The following is a 13,599-nucleotide window of genomic DNA, read 5'->3' as shown; positions in this document are numbered from 1 at the left end:
GACTAATTTCACTCTTCATTTTGATTTGTTTTTGCAGGTACAGTACATGTTTTTGTTTTCTCATGGGAGAAGTAGTTCACGTTCATCTAAAAAAAAGTAGTTCGCGTTCGGAATAAATAAAGGGAATCACGGGAGTGTAGGGGTATAATATAATAATGCTTTGTAAATTTGCACGGAAGTGGTGAACGGAGCGAAACAATCTTAGTGGTCTAATTTTTTTGACTGTTGGCCAAAATAAAAGGAAAATGATGCTATTCCCCCGGGGGATGAACGCCCCGCAGCCTCCTCCTTCCGCTTGTGACGCGTGTCCATGGGACCCACCACGTTCTCTATTCTCTTTCTTTCCTGGCCACTCATTTCTTTCCTTATCTTCTACCGTTCCCCATCCTCTCACCTTTTTCGCCGGGCCGGAGAGGCGGAGACGAGACCAGAGACCAGGACATTGCTGCTGAAGTCGAGGCGAAGCTCCGCCGGGGTGCCCTCCGCGCCGTCGTCCTGGACGCCACCATGGGGTGCACTCGCAGGGCCCCGCCCGGAGCTCGCCCGCCTTGCCGCCGGGAGCTCGCCTGCCTCGACCTGGAACGAGGCGGGGCCAGAGACGGGACCAGGACGTTGCTGCTGAAGTCGAGGCGAAGCTCCGCCGGGGTGCCCTCCGCGTCGTCGTCCTGGACGCCGCCATGGGGTGCACTCGCAGGGCCCCGCCCGGAGCTCGCCCGCCTTGCCGCCGGGAGCTCGCCTGCCTCGACCTGGAACGAGGCGGGGCCACAGACGGGACCAGGACGTTGCTGCCGAGGTCGAGGCCAAGCTCAGCCTGGGCGCCGTCATGTTGTACACTCGCGGGGCTCCGCCTAGGCGTCGCACCCGTGGCGTGCACGCGCTCGTCCCCGGGCATGAGGTTGTCGCGGAGGAGAAGGTGGGTGCTGCCAATGGCTTTCGGGATGGGGCCTAGGGGCAGAGCAATGTTTTGGGCAGTGCTGCAAAAGGCAGGGACAAATGCCATGATGGGTGGATGGCGATGCTACCATGGCAGTAGAGATGGGATGATTGTGCTACATATTTTCTTTTTCTTTTTTGCTACACATTTATTTTTGTGTTGCTACCTCCGTTCTGCAATGTTGCTACAAAAGTATAAGTTCTTTGCTACGAGGTCTCCGTTGATTTCTCCGATGAGGTCTCGGTTCTGTGCATTTGCAACACAGCAATATTGTTTGCTTCAAATTTTCTGTTGTTTTGCTACAATTGCACAATATATTTGCTACGCGGTCTCCGTCGAGATCTCCGGTGAGGGTCTCCGGCAAGGTATCCGTGAGGTTCTCCGACGATGGCTTCGCCGATGTCGGTTTTGCTACAATTTATTTTGCGGTTTTGCTACATCTGCGTAATATGTTTGCTACGTGGTCTCCGGCGAGGTCTCCGGCGAGCCCAGCCTTTTTTTCTGAACGAACCGTTTTTTGCTTCAGTCATTTGCTGCCGGGGGTGATTTTTTGCTGCCGGGAGATGTTTTTTTGCTACATGCAAATCTAACCGTCAAAATGGTTGATCCGACGGCTGGGACCCGGGGCTGGGGAATCAGATCCCCCGGGGGACAGCAGTTTCCAAAATAAAAACAACCGATTGTGAAATAGACAATAATGCTTTATAAATTCGCACGGAAGTGGTGAACGGAGCGAAACAATCTTAGTGGTCTAATTTTTTCGACTGTTGGCCAAAATAAAAACAACCGATTGTGAAATAGACAGTCCCGAAGAGTGTGTTTCGTGCATGAACTAAGGGCCTCGAATGTGCATGCACACGTTTTAGCCCATAGCTCTCTAGATTTGATTCAGGGTCGCCGCATGTGGCTGTTACAATCCCCTGATACTTCAATTGTACACTTCAATTGTACATGTTGCTATTGATTACTTCCCCTATGAAAAAAAACTATTACAGTAACTGACGGGACGAGGACTCCGTTGATATCACACTCGCGAGCTTAATAAACATTCCACTCAGAAACTGAACGGGAACACTGAGATCACAACCAGGTCAGGCTGTCAGGAAGGAAACAGGACACACCCAGAGGCCGTAGAACAAGTCCGGAGTAGAGCAGGGGAACCTATATAAGCAGATTCAACAACTGTTGTCATGACACCTAGTGTACATGCTTTTACATTTGCCTTTCGGGTTTTGGAAAGCACCACATGAAGTAGTCAACCAACCCCACTCTAAGCGTTACCGCTCTCTTCTCTATCTTTCACTTCGTTCATGTACAAAGCTAAGGGCGTCTATTTCTGTGGTTGCGCCTTGGTAGGGGAAGTCGCCATGGCCCGTAACCTCTTTACAACCTCTGTGAAGCTCGGTCTCTCCGACGGCTCGGCCGACCAGCACTGCTCCATCAGCGATCTCCATTGCGGATCACACGACTCGGGCACAGGAGGTCGCAGGTTGTTATTCACGATCCCACCTGGTTGCAGTTGGCAGAATGTTCAGAAACAAGAATGATAATATTGGACTCAACCAGTTAGGTTAATGCAGTGTACATCACAGTAAAAGTCGAAAGCATACCAATAATGGCACCATAATGCAAGTCAGCATAAGGCTCTTCACCGGTTATAAGCTCCCACATCACAATTCCAAATGAGAAAACGTCAACCTACAAGCAAAAGCATGTGCGGGTAAATAGGCTGTATGTGTCCAGAAGTGGATCAGGGAGGGGAAGAGTCCTGCACACTGGGATGAAAGATGCAGTGGAACAAACCTTTTCAGAAACAAGGTTACTGCTTCCATTTAACAGCTCCGGTGCCATCCAAGGAAGTGTTCCTCTCACTCCACCAGAGATTAATGTCTGGCATTTAACCTTTGATAAGCCCAAATCACCAACCTACAGAGACAAAACGGTTACTGATATATCAAAAGTCTCCATGTCTGCTTTCTGTTGCAAACAAGGTGCTAGGATAGAGATATTAAGCGCAATCGTTGCAAAGAGTGTCTGATATAATTTCCCGTGTTGCAAAATATGCAGAAAAGAGGGAGGTGAAACGGAGAATTCGAGACACTCACCTTGCATATAGGGCGTTGGGCATCTCTTAGGTTGACGAGCAGATTATCACTCTTCAAATCAAAGTGTACAATATTCTTCCCATGCAAATATTCCATACCAAATGCAACATCCATCACAATTAGTAGACGCCTACGCCTATCAAATATCCTGCTGACAAAAGTAAGTAAGTAACTGACAATGAAAGTGTCACCACATGAAAAGCCTCATGTATTTGCATTGAGCAGATATCATACTTTTCATGTCTTTGCAATGCTTGTCGAAGCGAACCATTAGCCATGTACTCGGTGACGGTTGCAACAGATCCACCTGGTCCATCCAGAACAACACCGTAAAAAGCTACGACATTTGGATGGTGCAAGGATGCAAGCTTGCAAGCTTCATTCCAGAAATCAGTTTTCTGCAGGCACAAGAGGAAGTTAGAACAAGATAAATAGAATGTTGAAAATAAGTGGCAGTATGTTTAACACAGACCATGCGCTGTTCCTCAGAAGCCTTCCCAACAAAGCACCGATCGCTTATCCTTTTTATAGCGACATCAGAACCTCTCCATTTTCCATGATAAACAGTGCCAAAGGTTCCAGAACCCAGTTCACGCAATTCTTCAAGATCACTGTTCTTTATTATCTGCAATTGCAGAGTAGGAAGTAAGGATGCTGTATTCAAAAATGAATATGTAAAGCACACAAATAGTAAACTTGTAAATCGCAATGGACCTGAAGGTTATCAATGTCATCTAGAATTGGAACTCCTTGACTTGTTTTGTCTGATTCTTTGTTCAACGTATCCTGAACCACAAATAAGAATTACAACTAATCAAAAAAAAAAAAGAGGTACAACAGGGAAGAGACTTCACCAACCTCAATTTTTGGATCAACTACAGCTCCATGTGCATCTATGTGATCCCCAGAGGATTTGGTTGGTTTCTCAGGAAAAGATGACTGAAGAACAGATGCTGCCACGCCTTCAGCAACAGCTTGTAACTGACGTTTGATACTTTCTTCTCCGTATCCTTCCAGAAACAAGAGCAAACAACAACAAAAAAAGACATTTAGTACATTTCAGTTCTGGAATGGAATAATAATTAATGCCGTAATATAGAAAAATTACATTCGATGAGAGAGCATACCACACTGACCTTTGCTTATTTGAGCAGGTTCTGGGTAGATATCCTTGAAAGTAGGATCTTGAATGTGTGAAAGATTGCCTTCTTCTAAGAGTGTGACCACATTTGAACTGGTGATTCCAGGAACATGGCCCTCCACATATGGATATCCAGAATCAATATGTCCGTTAGCCAACTTATTTGGTCTTGGGGGAACTATAGAAGCAGCTCCAAGTGCTTTCCAAGGATCCTGGTTTGAGAATAGAGATTCTGTGCAAGCTGGTTCACGTGTAGGGTCGACACGATCCGTACCAGCGGTAGCCTGCAATGCAACTTGGCCACTAACAGTATGGGGATCAGCAACCATGTGATTCAGCATTTCCACTGTATGCGCTGGAGGAGGCCCAGCAGGAACCTGAACACCCGAGTAAGCAGGTCTCACAAGAAATGTTTCGCTTGAAACAGGCTGCTCGATGGTTACACCAAGGTTGTTGGAGACAGGAACACTGGGTAACATATTTGGCCGCTGGAATATCTCAGGATGGACATTTTGTGCAGCAACATTCAGAGGGGGAGGTGGTTGTTCAGTATGTCTCACAGTATTATCCTCTGGGATAAAAGAAGGAATGGGAAAGGCGCTGTTAATGCCCACATGATACCCTCCAGCTTGAGATTTGTAGACAGGACCACCATCCATAATCGCAGGTGGATTATCAATTTTCCTATCACCAACGGCGCCATGGGGAATAGCTGAGTTTCCTTGCACAATAGATTCTGGAGGGGCAATGGGACCTAAATTAACTCCTTGCATCCGAGCGTCGATAGCTCCAGGATAATCTTGAGGAATATCACGGGCATATCCTCTAAGTGGGTCTGCTACTGGGTGATTTGAATTCTTATATGCAGTAGCATCAATCCTCTGTGGATTGCCACCAACTCCATTCGCCAGAACTTGCGATGGCTGCACAATATAAATGGGTTGCTGCGGGTGCTGATATGTGAAATTATCTTCAGCACGGGAGTATGGAGGATGCCCGACAAATACTCCGTTTGAAGTAACTGGTACGGTAACCATGGTGGGTTGAGCCATCGCTCCTGCGGCTGGAGATGGTGTTGCTTGCACTGCAGGATTCCTGGCAGAAAGTTTTTGATCAAACTGGGCCATCCCTGGTTTACTCTCTGCTCTTGGTTCTGGTATGTAACTACCAGGTGTTGCTGCACTTGCGCCTGGAACATGCTGGTTGGTTGCATTCTGTTGATGGAGGCTGTAAAATACCGGAGTAGCATCAGGATAATTCGCAGCACGAGGATTTCCCTGATCCTTGATCATGTTATCCGAATGGGCATGCGGCAGTATTTTCTGGCACATTGTGCAGTCATCGTACCTCACCGCTGACACGGTAGCGGAGCTTACCACCATTGGATATGTCCCCGAGCTGGTCGACACTGGTGAGCTTACTGTGGTTGTGACTACCGGCTGTGGACCGACTGTGTGTGCATCACTTGCCTGCAAAGTCATATGAAGCAAAGGAGGTAGCTGTGAAAGTGGCTGTGATACTGGTACCCTGTAACTCGGATCAACCGGAGTTTGCATTGGCCTTGTGAAATGTGGATTCTCCAAGACATGCTCTGTACCTGCATAAACAGGCCTGGAAGTACCGATTTGGGTGGCAGCTGTGGCCATTCCCAGAGTAGTGTGCGCATACTGGCTCGTTTGCACAGGCATCAGATTGACAGATTGGGGTGCGCCATGCTGACCAAGTTGCTGCGCATTGATGTACTGGACTTGTTGTGGCTCCATATGGGGTTGTGGCATTTGCGATGTATAAGAGGTGATCTGCGGCAGATGTGGCGGCGGCGCGTAAGAGGTGACCTGAGGCAGCTGTGGCGGCGGCGCGTAAGAGGCAGCCTGCGGCGGCGGAGCGTAAGAGGCGACCTGAGGTTGCTGCAGCGGCACATAAGAAGAGGCGGCCTGAGGCTGCGGCGCGTAAGCGGCAACCTGAGCCGGCTGGTGCTGTGGCACATAAGATGCCACCTGAGCCGGCGGCGCGTATGAGGCAGTTTGATGAGGCTGCAGCGGCGATGGCTCAGTCCTAAGCAACACGGGATTCTGCGCCGGGATGCCGACTGCCGGAGCTGGCGCGGTGACAGCACTAATAAATCCTAACGACTGCGGGAAGGCGCTATGGTTGTTGTTGCTGTGGCTCCCAGCTGAATACAAATATTCAGGCGGGACGGAAGGTGGTGGTGGGACTGCTCGCGGCGACATACCTTCCAGTACTACTCCGCCCTGCTCCGAGTTGTGCGGCGAGGAGCCGGCGCTGGCGACGCTGTCCTTGCGCCGGAAGGCCGCGGCGGCGTCCGCGGAGACGCAGTTGATGGCGTCGATGTAGCGCTGGCCGGGCTCGTCGACGGGGGCGGAGTCGGAGGCTGCCGCTGCCGCGGAGTCGGTCCCGGAGGCCGGGAAGAGGAAGACGCGGAGCTTGGCGGAGCCGTCGGGGGCCGCGGCGGCGAGCTTCTCGTACTCCTCCAGCATGTTGTGGTAGTCCTCGGCGCAGGAGACCGAGACGAGCGAGTCGAGGTCCTCCCCGGGAAGCTGGTACTTGACGAGGACCCCGCCGGCGGAGGAGGTGGTTTTGTCGACCGCCTCGACCTTCCGCATGAGGTCCCCGAAGGAGGCGGCGCGGGGCAGGGAGATGAGGCGCATCTGCCCGCCGACGTACCGCAGCGCGCCGTCGCCGGACCTCGGCGCGATCCGGCCCGCGAAGCTGCACAGCAGCTTCACCTTGGCCAGCCCCGCGTCCTCGTCCCCCGCCATCGCGGCCGCCCGCGCGCTCGGGCTGCCCGTGTCCCCCGCAGCCGCCGCGCCGGTCCTGGTGGCCATCATCGGCGCCGTAGAGGTCGGAATCACGGGAATCGGCGGCCGCGGGAGCGGTGGTGGAGGGAGCGGGGATAAATTCCAACTTGTCTGGTCTATCGGTGCGGCGGCCTTCCTGCGGCGGGATGTAACAGAACACGGGCGCGTGGCCGGCCGCAGCTTATATTGGATTCGAGTGAGGACTGAACGAATCAGCTTCAAAGTTGTAGCACGGGAGGGACGTGGGAGGTGACGATGGGTGAATTCGGTGCCGGTATGGACGCTGCCTGGACCGTATCACCCACAACCTGGATGGATGGACGGATTATATTACTACTACTACTACACCGGCTAAAATAAATCGTGGGAGATAGGAGTCCTGTCTCCCCTCCCGTGTGCGTGTCTAGGCGTTATGAACCCTAAAATGGACCAAACATAGTTTATCTCGAGTTTCAAAAACATAGTTTATGTTCTTCCCTCTTGTGTTGTGGCTGAACAATCTTTGGTCGGTTTGATCTTTGATGGAACGTCGTTTTGCTAGTGCCTCGTGCTCGTTTTTTTCTTCCACAAACACATTACAAACTCATAAATAGGTACGTACACTTACCTCTATAAGAGCAGCGTCCCCCAAACCGCGCCGGATTGAGCGTTTGGGGGACGTGTTTTGTTCGTGCCGCCTTTGGGGGACGTCGCTCCCCAGCCGCGTCCCCCAAACGCCTCCCCCAAACATTTAAAATACTTTTTTTTGGCTTTTTTATTTCAATTTCCACAAACTAATACATAATTTGGAACGTGGTTTACACGAAAACATAATTGGGAACGTGGTTTTCCACAAACTAATACATAGTTTGAACCGTCGTGGACACAAATATAAAATTTTGCAAAGAAACTAAACCTAACTAGGCCGTGCATCGAAGGTTTCCTGTGTTCGCTGCTAAGAAAGAACACTCGAGGGCACACCCAGTCACCTAAACTGGAAAATCCAGCGGGAGGATGGTGCCCTTGTTGGTTCTACCGATGAGGCGAACAGGTAGAAACCTCCGTGCACGTATTCGCTGCGAAGAAACAACACTCATTCAGTCGTCCTCCTCGTCGGTGCTGTCGTCGTGGGAGTCCCTGTCGACGTGGTAGTCCCGGAGGCAGCGCCTCTCGTCGAAGACCTTGACGCTCATGTTCCTGTTGACAAGGTATCAACTTGTCAATGCCTATGGATTGTAGGCTAGGGTTTAGTTGGAAGTAGAGGGTAAGTAGATCTCGAAGGTTTCAGCCGAAAAGTACTCGACGATTATGAAAACTAGGGTTTGTAGACAATGATTCGATCCTTTTTTCGTCCCTCGACTCCCCCTTTATATAGGAGGTGGAGCCGAGGGATTCGTGCTGTACAAGTTACAGAGTCCGGGACGGTTTCTAACTCATCCCGCCAGATTACAAATAACACTTCCTATTACAACTCTTGACTTTCCTTGATATATCTTGGGCTCCCGAATCTTCTTATTCTTCGGGTAGTGGGCCTTCAGTAAACCCCGGGTACTATCTTCGGCAGGCCCATTTGGGATGCCTATGTCAGTAGCCCCCGAGATTTTGCTTGAATCGTAGAATCAGGGAAAATCTCCACTGTTTATTTTTATTCGAAAGCTTCAACTTTTTTATATTTCTTCACATAAAATTCTATATTGTACAGGGATAATAGTAATTGGGGCTAGTTCATCTGACGGATCAGGTACTAGTTAACTGCTCTAGTGGCAATCCGCAAAAACCTACTTCAAGATCACGTCCCTGGACATGATCTCGGGATACTGGTGTAAACTTCGACAGGTGCCGCTTAAGGTCTTACCATTCTGTCGAGTCCCAGTCAAATTTATCGGGTACCTAACGCGTCCGTTAGGATTTTTCTTCGTATCTGTTGATACGGATAAAGGTAGCAGAGCGCAGTCTTTGGCGATGCCACGCCCAGCAGAACGGATCTGGGGTCTTACCTTCGCAAATTTGCGGCATTCAGAAATTGATCGCAACTTCGGCGTTCTGAGAATATATTGTCGAGTGCTTTTCCGGCTGTTGGAATGGCACATTTTATCGAGTCAATTTTGACTTATATTGTTCTCCCGATGGGAGTATATGTAGAGTTAATTATAACTCGAAATATACTCTCTTGCTTTTCTATTTTTCCTTTGTTAATTTCATCGGGCACGCGAACAGCGTTCCCGATGGGAGTAGCCCCCGAGGCTACAACCAAGAACTTGTGCTTGGTTGTAGGCTCGACATTTTAGTCCACCTTGTCGCTATATTGTCATTATTTCCCAATATGATCTCTCTCTTCTTTTTTTTTTATCTCTCGGGTGCGCGAACAGCGCTCCCGATGGGAGTAGCCCCCGAGGCTACAGCCAAGGACTTGTGCTTGGTTGTAGGCTCCCGCAATTTCTATATTGCCATACTCGAAATTTTACTTTTTGTCGAAGTAGCCCCCGAGCATTTGGGCAAAAACTTGTATTTGATCAAAGGCTCCCGAAGTATTTAATAATTCTCCCTGTCGCCAATCTTCTTTTATTTTCCTTGTCGACATGCTTCCCTTAACCAAATTTACTTCATCCCTGTTGAATAGTCGTGATTTTTCTGCCCTGTGGGTCCATTGCTTCCACCACGTTGACACGTCGTGCAAGTGGGGGACACACGTCCTCCGCTTTTTCTGGCGCACGTACGGTAACGCCTATCTCACTAAAAATACCATATTACCCTTGTATCTAGGAGATCATTTTTCACCACACGATTTCTTCATCCAACGGCGCACTTTGCTTCACCCGATTCTTATATAAACCTTTCTTCAACCTCCGTTCATCCCTCGCTTGCGCCGCTCCTCTGTTCCTCTTCGCAAACGCTGCCCCGACGCCCACCTCTCTCTGATCAGCCGCACTCACGAGCATTGCTCTGCCCATTGCCGTTGATGCCACCGCGCACGCGACTCACTCGCCACAGTACTTCGGAATCCAAGATGGCCGCCGAGGATCTTGAGTGGGAGAGATCTAAAATCTCCAACCAGGACATCAACACGCTGAAGAGGCTTGGCCTCATGAAGAAGGAAGACGCCATCCGCTTTCCCAGCGAAGAAAGCTACCCCAAGCCTCCAATGGAGTACCGGGTTAGTTTTGTTGATCACCTTATCCGTGGTCTTTCGACCCCAATTCACGATTTTCTCCGCGGCCTTCTCTTTGTTTATGGGATTCAACTGCACCGATTGACCCCCAATTCCATCCTTCACATTTCTATTTTCATCACACTTTGCGAATGCTTCCTCGGAATCCCTCCCAATTGGGCTCTGTGGAAACGCATTTTCTGCCTCCGCCGCAATGGCTCCCACAACGTCACTTATAACATAGGTGGCGTTGTTATCTGTGTTCGTACTGATGTCGATTATTTCGACGTCAAATTCCCTGATTCTGTCCAAGGATGGCGCAAAAAGTGGCTCTACATTCACGAAGAAAGCGCCAACTCCGTTGAACACAACATAGTTCCTTTCGACGGAAATGCCAGAATTCAGCGCCGCCGCTCCTGGGGATGCCGAAGCTTCTGAGGAAGAGAAAAAGGCGACAGAGGCACTCATGTCTCGTATTCATCAGCTTCAAAACACTCGAGGCAAAGAGCTGTCTGGTGTTCAAATCACTGCCTACTTCCTTAGGATTAGAGTGCAGCCTCTTCAGGCTCGCAAAAATCCCCTTTGGACGTACTACGCAAAAACGACGCCAACAGAATATCCAACGATCTTTCTGTAAAGGACTTGGAGAAATTGGTTCGAAGAGTTTCTCGACTAGCCAATAAGGATCCTATGCCCTCCTCTTGTCGAGTAGAACCATACGATGCTTCCAATCCTCTTCCCGAGGTATTTTGTCTTCTCGAGTTTCTGTCTTGCTCCAAACTTTTCCTTGCATCTCATTGTATTGGTATCTCGCTAATTTTCTTTTGTCGCTATTTTCTTGCAGAACCATCCTACTATGGCTTCCCTTCCTCCTCTTCCTGAGGATGGAGAAGTCGAAGAACAGGCCATCATTGCCGAAGATACTCAAGGTTCTTCTATTCCTGAAAGTGAAGTCGCGGGTTCTCACAAATCTGCGGCTTCTCACGAAAAAGAAGTTGAGTCTGAAGCCAGTGAATCGACGCAATCCCTTCCTCCTGCTGTTTCTCCAAGGAACAAAAGGAAAAGGACTAATGCCGAGGATTCCGGCACTTCTAAGGCTGAAGAAGTTGTTCCTTCTCATCCGAAGGCAGCTTACGATCCTTATGTTGAATCCCTCGTCAGCTCGTAAGTCGTCTTTATTTCTCCCCTTTTTTTTTTTTTTTTTTTTTTTTTACTCGAAATATTTATCTTGTCTTGCTTTTTATGCTGCCGATTTTTTGATCAACAGTGATGACGAGGAAGAAGTACCAACTACTGACGTGGCTCCTCGGACAAGCACGTCACGTACTGTACTTGCTTCAGACACGCTAGTTGAAGGAGAAGAAAACTCGCCTCCTCAACAAAACGTCGTCACCACTACTCCACCATCAAGCCCCCTTGCTCCTTCACCAAAAAGGACAAGGGTTGAAAAGATTGTTGAACCTGCCCCTCAGTTGGGCAGTTCGTCGACTTTGCTCTTAGATGATGTAAGCTTGTCGACATCTATATTTTCCTTATTCTGTTTTTTCACACCTTTTCTCTTTTTCATGCCGATGTTTCTCTTGCTGTGTTCACCTTGAACAGCCTATGATCAAAGATCTTCTCCGCATCGGTTCCCAATTTATTGGATACCGTGAATATGCTAATAGAGTCGAAGGTAACGACTTTTATACTTGCTATTTTTCCTTGATTTTTTACTCCTGTTGCTTTTCGCGATTTTGATCTTTCTTCTCTCTCTTTTCCATATCTCGACAGAGAAACTTGCAGAGGCCAACGAACGCGCCAACGCACTTGCTCGAAAACTTGAGCAAAGTGAGGCGGCTCGCAAGAAAGCCGAACTCGCTGCTAGCAAAGCCAAGGCCGAAGCTGATGAAGCCAAGGCGAAAGCTGCTGGTGTCGAGGAACTGCAGAAAAAACTTGAGGATGCTACAGCTGCCTTGGATGAGCACAAAGCTGCGCAAGCTTCTCGTGAAGAAGGAATCCTCAAGCGCACGAAAACTCGAGTCGCCGCACTTTCGGTAATTTTGCTGATCCCTCCTATTTTTATGAGAATCGTTGTTTCTTGTCTTTTCACTAATGCTTTGTTTCCTTGACAGCCCAAACAAACCAGGATTTTGATCTCGACGAATCTGTCAATGACCTGTCCTTGACGCACTTTCCTATCTGGAGCTTCATGGATCCGAGATTCGTGAAGGTGTGTCGAATGCTAGCGCAGTGTTGTCGGCATTGTTCCCCTACTTCTTCCCGAAGAAAGAGGAGCCTGCGACTTTCCTCAACCTTGCCAAGATGTTCAATACACCGGAAGACCTTGGACTGAAGATGCGCCAAGAGAATATGAAGGTTGCCGTTGAGAACACTGTCGCGTTGGTTGCCGGTCGACAGGACTATTATTTGGATGAAAGTTGGCGACACCGAGCAGATAGAGCAATCAAGATGGAGGTCGTTGATTAAGGCAGCCAAGCCCAACACGAAGAAGATCTTGGCCTATCTCGGGATCAAGCCAGCGTCGACTCCTAGCTCATCAAGGCCGGAGGTCTAGTTGCATGCCTCTTTATTTTTCTTTCTATGTTTCTTTTGCTCTTGTCGCCAAAGTAGCCATTTGGCGACACGTACTTCCTTAGCTCCACTGTAATGCCTTTGTAATTATTCCGAGAGATCAATGAAAACTCTATCTTTGCTTGTTGTTTGATGTTGTCTTGTTTAAATTTCAGTTGATATTTGATAACTATACTCCATCTTCCGCTCCTTTCGATGTTTCGCCTTCTTCTTCTCGCGCGAGGAGAACTTTTGCTGATACTGCACCTGTCGACGATACCTTGTCGCAAGAACTGGATGAGCTTCGACAGCAGCTTCAGTATGCGAAGAAGCAAACACTTGTGATGATGGAACAATCTCGTAAGTCATCTGAAGCCGAAAAAGTTGCTCTTCAGCAAGCTCGCGAGGCCGTGGCTGCTAAGGAAATTGCTGCTTCCGAGGCTGAAAAGGCAACCACTCGAGAGAATTTCATGCTCGAATTAATGAATGAAGCCAGTGCAGATATGTCGGGTATGCTTGCTTCATCCTCCGATATCTTTCATCCTCATGCTATGTCTCTTAAAGGTTTCCCCTTCGTTGTTTTGATAGGTTCCTTTACTGATGCTGCTGCCGAGGAAGAGAGGGTAAATGCTAGGATGAACCTCCTTGTTAACCTTTCCCTGGACCATGGTTCTTTGTTTTGGGCTACCCCAGAGAGGACCCGACAAATTGTCAGATTCCAAGATCGCACCTCTCAAACTCGCGATTTCCTTGACTTCTGTACCAAGACCTTGTCCATGGTTTACAACTCCATGTTTCCTCGGAACGTCCAACCAAAAACTCTCCCTGAATTGATGGAAAGATTCAAGGATGCTCGCAGTATCCATGATTTTGTCAAAGCTCAACTGGTAGCTGGCGCCAGATTTGCTCTTATCATGCTC

The 13,599-nt window shown here is 48.9% G+C and overlaps 1 protein-coding gene across 2 annotated transcripts; it reads right to left on the bottom strand.

Annotated features, from left to right (window-relative positions):
• Positions 1-2,081: 2,081 nt before the first annotated feature.
• On the bottom strand, positions 2,082-7,223 carry LOC127317961 (uncharacterized). 2 transcript variants are annotated; one of them, XM_051348563.2, is made up of 9 exons: positions 4,176-7,223; positions 3,898-4,049; positions 3,754-3,825; positions 3,512-3,664; positions 3,274-3,437; positions 3,040-3,187; positions 2,738-2,860; positions 2,545-2,632; positions 2,082-2,443 (listed from the first exon to the last, which is right to left on the bottom strand). In XM_051348563.2, exons 1-9 carry the CDS (start codon positions 7,027-7,029, stop codon positions 2,265-2,267), a joined length of 3,933 nt encoding a protein of 1,310 aa, XP_051204523.1. In that variant the 5' UTR covers positions 7,030-7,223; the 3' UTR covers positions 2,082-2,264. The 2 variants fall into 2 exon arrangements, with proteins under 2 accessions (XP_051204523.1, XP_051204522.1); XM_051348562.2 differs by having other exon boundaries at positions 4,167-7,222.
• Positions 7,224-13,599: the final 6,376 nt, after the last annotated feature.

This window comes from Lolium perenne, chromosome 7 (assembly GCF_019359855.2).
Source record: "Lolium perenne isolate Kyuss_39 chromosome 7, Kyuss_2.0, whole genome shotgun sequence".
Classification (NCBI taxonomy): Eukaryota; Viridiplantae; Streptophyta; class Magnoliopsida; order Poales; family Poaceae; genus Lolium; species Lolium perenne.
Note: the sequence above shows the minus strand (reverse complement) of the source record. Positions and strands in the feature narration are given on the sequence as shown.